Source organism: Geosmithia morbida (assembly GCF_012550715.1).
Source record: "Geosmithia morbida isolate 1262 chromosome Unknown scaffold_10, whole genome shotgun sequence".
In the NCBI taxonomy this organism is placed as follows: Eukaryota; Fungi; Ascomycota; class Sordariomycetes; order Hypocreales; family Bionectriaceae; genus Geosmithia; species Geosmithia morbida.
This window is the reverse complement of record NW_023336197.1, coordinates 444,607-459,459: the sequence shown is the minus strand read 5'-3', so window position 1 is coordinate 459,459 and position 14,853 is coordinate 444,607. Positions and strand designations below refer to the sequence as shown.

Sequence of the window (14,853 nt, the reverse complement as noted above, 5' to 3'; positions counted from 1 at the left end):
AGGCAGCTCTGCCTCTGTGAGACTTTGTGGCGCTGTACCGGTTCGAGGTGGGTGTTTCTCATCGGACACCATGTGTACATGTAGGTATGCATGTACGAGTATGACTTCCCGTAGTAGTGAGTAATACATGCATGTATGCATGTACGGATATGTACGAGTCTGCGACATGCATGTCCCACGCTTTGGTTGTAAGTACGAGTATTGCATTGCATGTATGAAGTCGTCATGCAATACTGTATCGAGAAGACGAGTCATTGCCATGCCTGAAGCAACCGACACGCATTACATCTCACTCGCCGCTTTGCTTACCGCCTCTCTCTTTCGGATTCAGATGAGAAAGAAGAGAAGAGAAGAGAAGAGAAAGGATGGAAAATGATTTTTCTTTTTTTAAAAAAAAAAAAAAAATCCTCCTTCTGGAACACGCGCGGGACAAAAGGACAACAGCCCTTCAGTGTTTCATCCCATTGTCAAATATTACTACCCAACATAAGACCCGCGCGTTTCTTTCTTTCCCTTTTTTTCTTTCCTCTCCTTCATCTTTATATATATATATATATTTTCTTTTTTTTTTAAATAAAAAAAAACTCATTTAAAAAATTCAATGTTGGGGGGGACCTACCAACGTGTACTGTACTGCACATGCCCCCCTCCTTTGTTCGATGCATTCAAATGCTTGGCCTTTCGCTCACACCACAGACTGCTGCATCACGCACACCTCAACTGGCATACGACGTGATACATATGCATTGCTCCGTGCACAGGAACCCCGATACAGGAATGGATTGGTATCGGTAGACAGAGGTAGAACAGCACCGTTGCTACGCACACGATGACATCGAACAAGCCCTCGCGGTCGCCGAAAGTCCGCACAGTCACCCGAGGTTGAAGCTTGATTCAGTCCCGGTCACCCCGTAGCCAAGAGAGGGTCCCTTCCAGACTCTCTGCCTCGTTCTCTCTCTCCCTCTCTCTCTCTCGTCATCTAAAGGGGAGGAGGTGAGAGAAGGGGTGTGTGAGGCGGAGGAAAGACCTACAGCAAGCACAGACCATGGCCGGACGCCGGTCAGGCTCCCCCCTTCTCTCGTGTTGGGTGTTGGGAAAGACACACAGAGAGGGAGGGGGAAACCGTACACCGCAAAGTTCAACTTATCGGTATTGTCGACGCATTATGATTATAGGCATGTCGGGCTTGATGGAATGGAGGTGTCATTATCGTCCATTATATCTAAGCCCTGTGTGAGACTCGATACTGCCGTACTCCGTATAACCCTCAACGCTACCGTCGCTTATGGCGGAAACGGTTCGGCCGTCGTGGCTACAATGTACCATCCTTTTTCTTTTCTTTTTTCTCTTGTTTTTTTTTTCTGTCTCTTTTCACTCGAGAAAGATGCTACGATGTCATGATAGAAATATATATATGTAGTATTGGCTTACACCCCTTCCCTTCCCGGACAAGCCTCGATGTTACGATGCAAGATCGAGTCATGCTTCGGATGATACATTCTATTGTTTTTGGCCACTATCGAGTTTACCGAAAGGCATGTAGATGAATGATGAGCGCCTCCACTGTCTTTGTTTTCTTTCATTAGACCTCTCTTACTTTATTCCCAGATCTCTCTTCCCCTTTGTTTCTGCGTAGCAAAAAGTACAGGGTAGCCACGATTCGAAGAAGCTTACGTGATTTATTACATCTTACGGAGTGGACTGTCGAGAGTATGGAGTGAGGGAATCACACCGGGAAGATGCAGCTGTGAAAGCCTAGAGCTCCGCTCCAGTCAATAGACAGACATGGTGAGATGCATTCTCATTCAAGAAGAACGAATAGTGAATCCTTCTTTTTTTCAGCAGCCAAATGGGCCTACGGGCACGTATCGCACGTACGAGATGGGCCCCAGTCCAAATGCGTATCACGTGCTCGGCCTCAAAGCCGTGCGTCATTCCCCAGAGTGGGTCCCGCGACGATTGAACGTGGCTTCAAGGAGTTCTGATAGCGCCGCTGCTGCTGACCAAGACGATCATCGACCACTTCGAGCGCACTCCATTCAGAATCCCTCGCTCGTCCCATCGACAAAGATGGATGTGTAGAGCCGCTGCCAACGACCTTTTGCCTCCGCGAACAGACCCTCACCATACTCGATGCCTAAGATGCGGCTAGGCTGGTACGCCGGGGTAAGCAGCTAAGCTAACTCTCTCCCTCTCTCTGGGGATATCACGGCCGACCCGGAATCATCCTGCTACCGGAGAACCTGCCGATGCAACACGGCCAGATGCGAGGGGAAACGGAGAGGATATGAAGTACTGACTGGATCCGCATAATAGGTCTCCACCGCCCTTGCCGGCTCCGTGGTCCTCTCGGCCTTTCACCAGAGACCCAACTTCTACTCGGCTATGGTCTATCTATCACAGAGCAACTTTTGCCTGCTGGTGAGTGCTCCGCACAGAATGGGGAGGAGAAGGACATGGTGAGAGGGCAAACACTGACTGGCGGCGCAAAAAAAAAAAAAAAGGTCCTGGTGAACTTTACATTATTCCTTTACAGCAGCTTCCTCTACGGCCTCACGCGACTGTGCTTCGGCCACCTTCGAGCCATCGAGGTCGAGCAGCTGACGGAGCGGGCCTGGTTCGCCATCACCGAAACGTGCCTGGCCATGACGATATTCCGCGAGGAGATTGGCGCCTGGTTCCTCATCATGTTCACCGCCCTGGTGAGCGGCAAGATCTGGGGCTGGATCGCCGATGGCCGCGTCGACATACTCGAGCAGCAGCCGCCCGCCAACCCACGCCTCTTCCACCTGCGCCTCAGCTTCTCCGTCCTCTTCAGCGTCGCCTACGACATACTCATCCTCCGCTACGCCGTCAACACCGTCATCCAGCAGGCCCGCCCCAACATGATGGTCATGTTCCTCTTCGAGTTCGCCGTCCTGTCCACCGCCTCGGCCCGCACCGCCCTGCGCTATCTCCTCTCCGTCACCGAGCAGAGCATCATCAGGTCCCAGACCGACTCCCGCCTAGCCGAGAGGAGGCGCGAGGTCAGGGCCCAGAGGGAGTCCATCCTGCGTCAGAGGGAGCAAGCCGCCGCCGCAGGCGAGGAACCCTCCGCCGCCGCCGCTCAGGAACCCCTCCCCAACGAGGATGACGTTGATGAGATGGACATTGAGGTGCCCGGCTGGGCTGCCAAGGGTGAATGGGTGCTGTGGCTGGACCTCTTTACCGGTAAAGACCCATGGCTCCTTCCTTCCGTTCCAGACTGATCCAAGCTGACTCCCCTGGCAGATATGATCAAGTTGGCCATCTACAGTGCCTTCTTCTTCATGCTCCTCGTCTTCTATGGTCTGCCCATCCACATCATAAGGGACCTGTTCATGACATCCCGGGACTTCCTCAAGAGGCTGAATACCCTCCTGCGCTACCGCCGGGCTATCCAGGAGATGAACCAGTACCCCGACGCCACGGCCGAGGAGCTGGCCGAGGAGAACACCTGCATCATCTGCCGCGAGGAGATGCACCCCTGGGACCCCGTCGCCAATCCGGGTGCCGTCGACCGGGTCCGACCGAAGAAGCTTCCCTGCGGCCACACCCTGCACCTCGGCTGTCTCAAGAGCTGGCTGGAGAGGCAGCAGGTCTGCCCCACGTGCAGGAGCCCGGTCGCTTCGGACCGCAACCGCCCCGCCCCCGCCGGCAACCGCCGCCTCGGCCTCCGCATACAGCTCGGTGGTCCGGCGCAGGCGGCGCAGGCGGCGCAACCACAGCAGCGGCCGCAGCCGGGTCCTGGCGGGCCTGCAGACCGTCACCCCCAGCACGGCGGCGTGCAGCACCAGAACCCCCAGCTAGGCCAGGCCCCGCCGCAGCCCGCACCGGGCGACCGTCCTCGCATCTTCAACCTCGGCCCTCTGCGGCTGGGCTTCGGTGCTAACGGCGCTCAGGTGCGCGAGCTGGCCCGCCAGTTCGGCATGCCGCAGCCGCCAGCCGCGGCTCACGCCACCAACGGCGCCCAAGCGGCAGGAGCGGCCACCCCCACCTCCCAGCCGGGCACCGTCCCCGGGGACAACCTGCAGACGGCGGCATCTCTCCTCCTCCAGGCGGAGCAGGCTCTCCAGAGCGAGATGCAGTCTCTCAACCTCCGCCAGCATGAGCTCCAGACCAGCCAGCTCCTCATGGCGGAGATACAGCGACTGCGCCAGCGCCAGCAGCAGCACGACCAGATCCAGCCCCAGCTTCCCAACATGACGCCTCTGATCCCGCCCAACGCGGCGACGTTTCCCCACGCGCCGTTCGGCCCGCAATTCCCCCCCGGGTTCGCCGGCGCCATCCCCGCCCGGGCGAGCAGCCCCTTCCTCGGACGTCACGGGACGTCAGCGTACACCACGTCCATCCCCGCGGGCAGCCCAGACCTCCCCGAGGGAGTGGTCCTGCCGCCCGGGTGGTCACTCATGCCCCTCCAGCGTCTGGACAATGTCCGACAGCCATCCCCCCAGCCATCACACACCCACGCCTTCTCACCTGCACCGCCCGCATCTGTACCCCCACCACCCCCAGCAGCCGCTGCTGCTGCCGCCGCCGCCGCCGCCGCCGCCGTACCACCTTCCCCCGCGACAGCAGCGGGGGCCGAGCAACAGCAGGACGCCACCTCCTCCACCGCCGGAGCGGGAAGACCCCGAGCCGCGGAGATGACGGCGGCGTCCCGGACTGACGGCGGCCCCAGCTCGCCGCGCCCCTCGGCCCCCCGCGCGGAGCCGACGCCAGTGATCAGCCCGAGCCCCGTGGCGCCCAACTGGGGCGCCTCGACGCAGCTTTTCGGCACGGCGAGCAGCAGTGCCAGCCGTCTAGACCCGGGCGACACCGCGTCGCAGGCTGGGTCGGCAGGTTCGGTGTCGGGGAGTACCACCACCACCCAGGCTAGGACTGCCACGGTGGAGGATGCATCTGATGGGTCTGAGGAGGATGATTGAGGATGGAGTAGTAGTGTAGAATTGTTCCATTATTATAGCGAATTTTTGCTTTTTTTTATTTTATCGTTCTTATTGCCATCATTCTTTCCTTTTTTTCAACCTTTTTTTTCTAAAAAAAGATTGTCCACCTCTCTACTTTGAGATTTTTAAAAAAGTAAATAAATCATGACTAGTCCTTCTTTCTTCTCTCACCTCACCCGTCATGATGTAGCCCTCGTAAGTGATGTAATAACTCTTTTTTTTTAACCCTCCTTTTTTTCCACCCTCTCTGTTATCGTGCAGCACTGGTTAATGTTGGAGATAAATATTTTCTTCTTTTTTTTCGTTCTCTTCTCTCTGCCCAAGAAGCCTGACAAGACTGAGACACCCTATAGATCAAAACACGACAGAAAACGTCCATCAGTTCAATAGCCTGCCCGGCTAGCTCAATCGGTAGAGCGTGAGACTCTTATTCACGCTTTTCGGCTGAATCAAGAAGGTTCCACACATCTCAAGGTTGCGGGTTCGACCCCCGCGTTGGGCTTTTCCTATAAAATTTCGATTGGTTTTTTTTCCCTTTTAAGGGGTTTCAATTTCCTTCTCATCAATTTTTTTTCGGTTTATTTTATTTCATAATATAATATAATATATATTATTATATTGAAATTTTGGATTCATTCTTCATCCCTCGTCTTTTTTTCTTTTTTTCTCTACCCCTTCTCTTCCCTCCCTTTCTCTTTTTCTCGTCTTTTCCTCTCTCCTACTCTCTCCTACTCTCTCCTACTCTCTCTCTCTTCTTCTTCTTCTTCTTCTTCTTCTTCTTCTTCTTTCTTCTTTTCAATCCCTTCATAATCTCTTACTTTCTACTACTCCGTATTCATTTCATCTACCTGTACTTTCTCCTTCTTCACATCGTCATTGCCAACTCATGGTACTGGTCTCACCCTACATAACACTGAGGGAGGAGGTATGCGTAATATTATCATGACCTTGTAAGTGCTACGACTCGGAGGTATTCCATGTTTAGGTGGTACCTTGCAACTGTCGTCTAGTAATATATCATGCACGTGAATTTGGAAAACAATCGATGGATGCCAACACAAACTTCCTACGTAGCAGCACACACGCACAAGACGTGCTACTTTCGATATCCACGATCATGACTTCATGCATATGTTGATACAAAAAGGTTTTTTTGTCGAAGCTGTCCTGTCCGTGTTGGGCTGTGCATGGGAAGTGACGTCTAAATCACCCGTCCCAGAGTTCCTTACGAAAGGCTTCCCTTACACTCATGGCATGGTATGGGGCAAGTGCAGTTTAGATGGCAACGAGTCTGTGCAAGTGTATAGAATAAAAATACCAGATGTCCAAGATAGAGAGTAAGTACTATATGAGAAAAAATCAACATGACAAGAAAGGACGAGATGATACAATGGATGCATACAAAGTATAAAAGACGCTTATAACTCGCATACTTGTAGCAAAAAAAAAAAAAAACGACAAAAACAAGACAGAATTAAAAAAAAAAAACACGAAAGATTTTCGTTTTGGCAAAGAAAGAAAGAAAGCAAGACAGAGATGTAGAGTAAAAAAACGGCCAGAAACAGTAAAAACACACATAGACAGCACCCTTCTCCATCGCAGACTTGAGCGACCTTCCCCTTGGTTCTAGAAAGAGTCGCCATCTCACCCGAGTCCTCCCCTCTAACCGTACAGGTTACCGACTCTTCTTCCCCTCTCCCCCGCTACGTGTTCCTCCGTCGTGAAGCCAAACTGTACAGCCTTGCCTTGGGTATCCGCAGCACCGGCACCGGCACCGGCACCGGCATCCGCAGCAGGCGAAGCGGCGGTAGTAGAGGACATGGAAGGAGAGAAGGGCGTCGTCTCCGTCACTCCCGCAGCCGCTGCAGTGGTGGCGGCAGCACCGGAAGCACCAGACCTAGGCGCCATCTGAGAACTATACGTCGGTGACCTGGCATCCTCGGACCCGAATGGCATCTCACGGTTGGGAATCGCCATCTCTCTCCCCCCTGCTTGAGCAGCTGCAGAGTCGCCACTCAACTTTCGGAGGATGTGTTCATGCTGCTGCTTGGCGAGCTTCTGGAGCTGCAGCTCTGGATCCTTTTGTGGCGCGTGGGCCTCGTCAGTTTGGGCGCACAAGCAGTCTGCGGGTGTCCACCGTCTCCCGTGAACACATACCCAGTCGGACTGGTTTGGAACCCCCTCGGCTGGTGGAAGCACCGTCATTCCAGCACCGAAACCACTCGGCCTCTGACCCTGCCCGCTCAAGCTGCGTTCGCCGCCACCCCCACTGTCGCCGTGGTCATCATCTTGACCCCAAAAGTATGATCGGCCAATGGGTGCTGGGGTGACGGGCAGGCTTGGGCGTTCGGCCTCGGTGGGAAAGTCGGTCAGCTTGAAGCCGCCTATCCGTCGATGTTGGAGGCTTGGGGCACCCGACGGGAAGGCGGCTCCCTGCTGAGGGGAAGAGACATCCGCCGCGTTCGGGCCCAGGCTCCTCACACGGCGGTGCTTCTGCAGGCTGTCGACGTAGCGGCCAATCTGGGGGACCTGATCCCACGCGTTGTTGAGCTGGAAGGATGACCAGGGCCCAACCGAGGGCTCCGGGGATTTGGGTGTCTCCTTTGTCGGCGTAGACGGCGCTTTGCCGGATCTGTCTGAAGACGCAGTGTGCTCTGTGACGGAATGATATTATTTAGCTGAAGGAGTTGCGAGTATGAGGTGACAAGGCCGTACTCACCCTGCTCCGAGACGGGGTCGCTTCGTTCCGCAGAAGAAGAAGACGGCTCTTCTTGGCCGGCAAATGTCCGTGTGGGAGGCGGCCGTCGGTTCTCCCACGGAAACATCGGTTTAGGTGGTTCGGCAGGCGTGGTCGGCTCCTTTGGAACCTCGTACCACATATCCTTGGGAGGGCTGGGATACCTCGGCGGGGCGACAAAGGGCGCAACGTCGCGCGACATTGGGTAGTGCGCAGATGGGAGGTCGATCGCCTCGGGTTTCGAACCGGCCGGCGGGGGCCGTCTTGAGAGTGTATCAGCACCGTAATGACTTGGCGGGTAACATTGAAGGAATGCTGTGACGAACCGTTGCGCATCCCAAGTCTCCTCCATGATGACTGGTGCTCGGGGAGGAGACTTAGCGTGATGCTCAGCATGGTGCTGCTCAGCACGGTGCTCAGTATGAGTATATTGACGGGGCGGTATCGACGGGGCGGAAGGCTCGGAAGCGTGCTCCTCAAGCTCAGGCTTGCCGACTCCGGCAAGACCGCGCTCCGAGGCGAACAGAGCAGCCTGAGGATCAGAAACAGAAGAGCCCGTTTCCGGCGGGGGATCCGAGGGAGCTGCGCTCGTAGGGGGCGCACCTGGAGGGTGATGTCCTGGGTGCTCGTGGGTGCCGGTAGCCGGTGCGTGATGCCCTCGCGGCACTGCTGCCGGGGATTCCTGTACGTTGCATGATCTGTTAGCCGGTGCCGAATGCTGAGCGGTATGGCCTCGTGTACCTTTCGATAGTGCCTATCATACACGGCCCACCACCTCCCAACCATCTCATCAAAGGGCGAGTTCCCATGGGGCGCGTGCCTCCCAGAAAACCAGGGCTTGTCGGGGCCGATGAAGTGAACCATGTTGATGCTAGACTGAAAATGACGGAAGGCGGGTATATACTGGTAGTGGGCCGAGGGAGTGACGTTGTAAGCGAAGCTAATGCGGCGGTGGTCGTTGCGGAAATGCATGTTGAGGAGGCCCTGATCGGCGCCGTCAAAGGAGATCCCCCTGTCGGCCATGGCCATCATGGCGTAGTAGTCGCCCATGTTGGGGGTGAGGACCATGACGCCCGTGTTGAACAGGTCGGGCCATCCAATGTCGGGAGCGGCGGCAAAGGGGTCCTCGATGGCGAATAGCTCGTCGGGGGCACGGTAAGCGACGACGTCGGCGTCGATGTAGACAATCTTGGAAAATTCAAGCTGCTTCCACAGATTGATCTTCGTGAAGGCCGAGTGGAGATCACCGCGGTTCATGAGATGCAGGTTTGCCGGGTGGGCGTTTTGTATCCTCGGGACGGGAATGACATGGTCGTAGACGGTCTGGGAAGGCAAAACCAGTCAGCATAGCTGGATCGGACGCGATAAAGAGGCAATTGGAGTCGGGAATCTACCTTGAGCTGGGTTACCGAAGCAGCCGAGACGGTGTCGAGCGTGACCAGGACGGCCAGCTGCTTCGTCGTGTGCGCATCGCGCAGAGAGTGAGCGAGAACAAGGGCGCCTAGGGGGGGTTCAAGTCAGACGGAGAGTTCGGGCGTACGAGTGAAGAAGTCGGGTATTCCTACCGGGAAGATATGAATCGTTCAGTAGAAGCTGCAGCAGTTGTCAGAAGAGAAATGTATCGATTGGACTCGGAGACGGATTTACCGTCGCGTAGACGTGGGCGGGAACCGTCGTCATTGCGGCCGTTGGAAGGTGGCGCGTTGCATACTCGGGAGAATGGAAGCCGAAGAAGCGACTGACAGCTGTCCCAGGACCGACCCGGAAGAGGACAAGGAGAGGTGGGCGCGTGAAGAGAGGAGGATATCAAGATGGTAGAATACGTGCGAGCAAGTGTGTGTGTGTAAGGGGTGAAGGGAGTAACGTTGTCGGAACGAGGGAGGAGAGGAGAGAAGGAGGTAAAAGGGCAGAAGGAAGGAAGGAAGGAGGCAATAAACAAAAACAGCTGACTACTACGACGGGTAGTTATTAGCTACAAATTACAACACACACACATACACACACACACACACACACATACACACACACACACACACACACACAGTACAAGCGGGAATACAGCTTGTATATGTAATAGTACTGCATCACGCATGGTAGGGTAGTAGAGGAGTATTTTCTTCTTCTTCTTTTTCCCCCCCCTTCTCTTGCTCTTGATTGTGTTCCGTAATATTCATTGACTATCACTATCGAGAAACGGTTGAGAATCACGGACTCTTCTCTCTCTCTTGTTTAGCCTGCCCATGTATCCATCCATGTAGAGAAGATGATATATACAAGACCCAAGAGCTGTTGTCTCTCTGCTGCTATCTCAGGCTTCTCTCTCCCGTAACACGACGTCATCATAGACAAGAAAGTACAGCGTCACGTCACACATGCCCTCGTCTCCTTCTTCCTTTTTCACGCTTCCCCAGATTCTCCTGGGCCTTGGTGCTGGAAATTTCGCCCCCTCGCGATCGACAATTGCTCACGGGGACAAAGCATTTCTTGAGTGTCTGATGCCTGTCGCTAGCTTGTTGGTCAGGATTGATTGGAGAGGGGAGGAAAAGGGGGGGGGGGGACCCCGCACTAGGAATGGAGACCTGGAGAGGCCCTAGAGAGGCCCTGGAGTTGCTCCACTGGATCCCCAGACTCGCCACCCTTGCAAGGGATCGTCAAGGGCTCCGACTTTTATTTATTTATTTACAATGTGGACTTGCTGCTGCTGCTGCTGCTGCTGCTGTCGTTGTTGTCGATGATGATCCTCTGCTCGCGCGCGTGCTGTCACGGTGGTACTGTGTGCATACAATGGAAGACTACATCTATAGCACCATTACTGCGGTAGTGAGAGTAGTGAGAGGGAAGAAAGGAAATATCGAAAAAAAAAAAAAAGAGTTTGGAAGAAGAGATCATGATACATCAAACACCTCCCCCACCCCATCTACATATCCTTCTTGAAAGCATGCTCAGGCTTATGCGTAGTCTCGTAATCGATATGGACATAGGCTCGCTCTATATCCGGCAGACTCTCCAGCTTGAACTGCAGGGCCTCGGCGACGTCGTGGGCCTCGATGAGCGAACCCTCGGGGTCCATGACAATGTCCACCTCGGCAATGAGCCGAGGCCCGGAGTGATAGACGCGCACGGTGTCGATGCCCAGTATAGCGTCGGAGTGGGTCAGGCATACGTAGGTGATGAGCTGCTGGTTCTCGACCGGGGCGGCGACGCCGACGAGCAGGAGGAACTCGCCGAAGGCGGTGCGCAGCCAGATGGCGGAGATGAGGACGGACAGCAGGATGGCTCCCATGGGGTCGATCCACCAGACGAGCTTGGCGCCGCCCACCGAGGTGAGGACGCCGAAGCCGTTGATGAAGAGGTCGTTGCGGTGGTCCTGCCACAGGATGTTGACGTGGCTGTACCTGTCCTTGATGGCCCAGCAGTACAGGAAGAGGGCCAGCTTGGTGCCGAAGGCGACGCACACGGCGATGACGGACGGGAGGTGGAAGTCCTTGGCCTCGTCCGACTCGGCCAGCTCCTGCGCCGCAAAGGCGATGATGATGAGCGACACGGCCGTCATCAGGAAGCAGAAGACGATGTTGCCCACCGTCTCCAGCCGCGCCTTGCCCGCCGGGAACCGACGCGGGTCCACCCGCGCGATCGCCCGGTTCGACAGGATCAGCGTCACGTTGCTCAGCGGGTCGAATATCGCGTCCGCCATGGTCGTGAACAGCGACAGAGACCCGGACGAGATGGCCGCGTACAGCTGCAGCGCCGTCAGGAAGACGTTGGCCGCCAGCGACCCCCACACCGCGATCCGCACCTTCATCTGGTCGTCGCCCGCCTCCTGAGCCGCGTCGGCGCGGTGCTCCTCCACCGTCTTGAGCATCCGTTCAATCATCGCGTTTTGGTTCTCGTAGAAGCCCTGGATCTGGCGTCGCGACACCATCGGCCCAGCCTCCCCCTTCTTCCCCGATGTCTGCTGCTGCTGCCCCTGCTGCCCCTGCTGCCCCTGCTGCCTGTGTGATGACGACGACAGGAGTGAAGGTAGGGCATCCCTCTTGCGCGAGGTATTGGCCTTCAGCTGCGCAATATCCGATTCCGTCTTGTATGCTAACGATAGACCATAGGGATCATTCTCCAGGCTGACGTGGGGGAAACGAGACTGTCGTCCCGCCGTCACCTGGCTCTCCACGTCGGTGGCCTCCGGGTTGGAGTGATGCCTTGCTATGGGGATGCCGGCATCTTGCTGCTGCTGGTGCTCGCCGACGTGGAGATTCCCGACGTGATGGTGCTCGACGCTGGTGCTGTGAGAGGTGAAGGCCATTGGCGAGTGTGTTGAGCTGTCGCGACCTCCTCGATCCATGTGCTGTAGATTGTACACGTTTGGATGGTGTGTTATGGTGTTGGAACTGTCCGGAGTCATGGCGTAGTATGGTAAATTTTTTTTTTTTTGATTGTCTGTTTGGTTTGTCTGTTTGGTTTGTCTGTTTGGTTTGTCTGTTTGGTTTGTCTGTTTGGTTTGTCTGTTTGGTTTGGTTTGGTTTGGTTTGAGGTTGGGGGATTTTTGGTTTGTCAAGATTTAATATGAACCTTCTCTCTATCTTTCTTCTCTCCTATCATGTGGAAAGTAAAGAGAGAGAAGAGATGATGAGATGATGAGATGATGAGAGAGAAGAGAAGAAGGAGGAGGGGTGGGGGGGAGTTGTGTGTGTGCATGTGTTGTCAGCGGTCTGTAAGCTCACCTCACCTCTAAGCTTTGGTAGCGTTCAGCCAGACCAAAACGTATCCATCCAGTATAGGGAGGCAGCCGAGCACGCGACTGGGGGGGGGGGGTGAGTGAGACAATGGATCATGGCAGCTGTCTTTGCATGATCTGCATTCTATGAGCTTTAGTTCATTGCAACATCCTCTCTTATCCAGTCACGCCAACGCCATCGATGCATCTGCACGTTATACTGCCGGTGGTAATACCGAGTATAACTCCGTGCCTAATACTCCGTAGACGGCCCAGACATGATATCAGTAGGAGTTTTACTGATGCTCCTCCGTAGTACGAGCATGATGCGTATATGTGCACGTAAATACCGAGGATTATCCCCACCTCCCCTCCATCGCAGTTGCCTAGAATCGACCAAAGAGGTGGTTGTTGGTGCGGTATAAATACCGAAAGCCCCATCCCACCAATAATCTGCTGCCAATTCCAGCACGTGTGCCCAATTCTCCCGCCAGTACGGAGTACGGAATATTCTTATACGAGCTACAGAGTAATACATGTATTATGTGACCAACGCTACGTGTACAGAAAGCTGTACACGTATTGATTGATACTCTCATGTCCATTTTCACCCCATAGTGAGCCCCCTCTCTCTCTGCCATCACATGATGCAGTTAGATGCGGGTAAAGCAAGACTAGCATTGGCAAAACTACCATGTATTGCTGCTGTATAGTAAAGGCCAGCACTGAATACCCCGACGTGGGGTCATCTTTACTCGCTGCCACAACTGCCACTGAAAAATGGGATGCGTATGCCGAGGCGAGATGAGGATGAAGACGAAACGAAACATTCATTCCCGTCCTTGTCCGAGAGTTCACAGTTGCAGCGGGAAGGGAGAGGGAACTTATATAGTAACATACAACACACTGCTGGGGCAGCGCGCAGATCATACACTACTTCGCATTTCATACTACTCATACAATGCAGCATCGATATATCGCTAGCAAACATGCTCTGAAGGAATGGACAGAGGGGGAGAACCTACAAGGTATGGACGAGACGCCGACACAAGCTCATCACGGAAAACTTCAAAGCTTAGCCTCGACCTTTTCACTGCGCTCCAGAATCCACGCCACCAGGTCGGCCGTGAACTCGGCCTTGCAGAGGTCCGTGTGGAGCTGGTGGTAGCCCCCCTCGTAGCTCTTGGTGACCCTGTCCGTGACCTTGGTCTGCTGATCCACCCAACGAACCGCGGCATCGTAGCTGCACGTAAGATCGCCGGTGCCGTGCTGCAGGAGGATGCTCTGGACGTTGCTGCCGACCTGGACCGTACCCGAGGCGAGCAGGTTTGTGCGGTCGAGCATGGACGCGAGGCCCTCGAGGGTGCCCGTGTTGTGGCAGAGGGGGTCGTTGCGTATGGCCTCGACGGCTGCGGGATCGCGCGTGATGTTCTCGGGCGGAATCACATTCTTCATCTGCCGACGGGGGAATACGCGGCCGGCCAGGCGACCGAGAAAGACTTTGAGGACGCTCGGCTCCGCATCGGGCGTGAAGCCGATGAACGGGCACTCGAGGGCCCAGCCGCGCACCTGGCTGACGAGGTCGCTGTAGCGCGTGTCCCCCATGAGCGTGCATACCTCGCCGCCGCCCATCGAGTGTCCCATGACGAAGAGCGGCACCTTGACCGGATCGGCCTTCAGCTTGTCCTGCACGAAGGCTGCAATGTCGGCCAGCACCCGGTCCGTGTTACCCGTGAGCCCGTACTCGGACGCCCCCCGGGCTGACCGGCCCCATCCACGCTGGTCCCAGCTGAAGACCTTGATGCCCCGCGCTGCCAGGAGAGGCATGAAGTCATTGTAGGTGTTGACGTGCTCGCTGTATCCGTGCACGAGAATGAGCTTGGCCTTGACGGGGCCGGTGGGCTGATATGCAGTTCGTCAGCCAGAGTCCGACTTGTCATTCTTTTTCAATCGAGCGTGCCTCGTCCTCACCGTCCAGGTTTTCGAGTACAGCCTGACGCCGTCAACTTCGAACTGGCCCTCGCTGTCGGTCGACATGTCGAGGGTATGTGTATGCGAGTGTATGCGAGTGTGTGTATGGATGGTACCAGAGGAATGAAGTACGCCGAGGTTGATATTCCTAGGGGATGAACGGCTGTCGGTGATAGGAGGAAGTGAGATGGAAGAAGAGAACGGCAGAGATGGAGGAAGCGAATTGTCGTCGGGTAGTAATGAAGCGTGACTGCTTACCAATTGATAGGGAGGCAAAGTTGGAAGGAAGGAGCTAATGAACCCGTTTATGCCGAAAGAGCCATGTAGAAATCCATGTAACGATCACGAGACACAGTAGCCGTAATTAGTGAGCGGGTGAGTGAATTGGTGGGGAGTACGAGCGGTCTGTAGGAAACGTTCGGTTCTCCGTATAAGCATGTGACAAGGCGCCGAGCAAGTGGGACTCT

General features: G+C 55.3%; 4 protein-coding genes across 4 annotated transcripts; 1 reads left to right on the top strand and 3 right to left on the bottom strand.

Annotated features, from left to right (window-relative positions):
* Positions 1-2,142: 2,142 nt before the first annotated feature.
* Positions 2,143-4,946, top strand: GMORB2_1638 (E3 ubiquitin-protein ligase synoviolin; the record flags this gene model as incomplete). The annotated part of the gene is made up of 4 exons (XM_035463620.1): positions 2,143-2,166; positions 2,317-2,421; positions 2,505-3,210; positions 3,271-4,946. The coding sequence occupies 4 exons, from the start codon at positions 2,143-2,145 to the stop codon at positions 4,944-4,946; spliced, it is 2,511 nt and encodes an 836-aa protein (XP_035320451.1).
* A 1,683-nt stretch (positions 4,947-6,629) lies between these two features.
* On the bottom strand, positions 6,630-9,789 carry GMORB2_1637 (glycogenin; the record flags this gene model as incomplete). Its single annotated transcript, XM_035463619.1, has 7 exons — positions 6,630-7,046; positions 7,125-7,621; positions 7,687-7,967; positions 8,031-8,236; positions 8,308-9,027; positions 9,099-9,205; positions 9,747-9,789. The coding sequence occupies 7 exons, from the start codon at positions 9,787-9,789 to the stop codon at positions 6,630-6,632; spliced, it is 2,271 nt and encodes a 756-aa protein (XP_035320450.1).
* Positions 9,790-10,621: 832 nt separating this feature from the next.
* On the bottom strand, positions 10,622-12,103 carry GMORB2_1636 (Divalent metal cation (Fe/Co/Zn/Cd) transporter; the record flags this gene model as incomplete). The annotated part of the gene is made up of 1 exon (XM_035463618.1): positions 10,622-12,103. The coding sequence occupies one exon, from the start codon at positions 12,101-12,103 to the stop codon at positions 10,622-10,624; it is 1,482 nt and encodes a 493-aa protein (XP_035320449.1).
* Positions 12,104-13,483: 1,380 nt separating this feature from the next.
* On the bottom strand, positions 13,484-14,452 carry GMORB2_1635 (acylglycerol lipase; the record flags this gene model as incomplete). Its single annotated transcript, XM_035463617.1, has 2 exons — positions 13,484-14,317; positions 14,387-14,452. The coding sequence occupies 2 exons, from the start codon at positions 14,450-14,452 to the stop codon at positions 13,484-13,486; spliced, it is 900 nt and encodes a 299-aa protein (XP_035320448.1).
* Between the last annotated feature and the right edge of the window lie 401 nt (positions 14,453-14,853).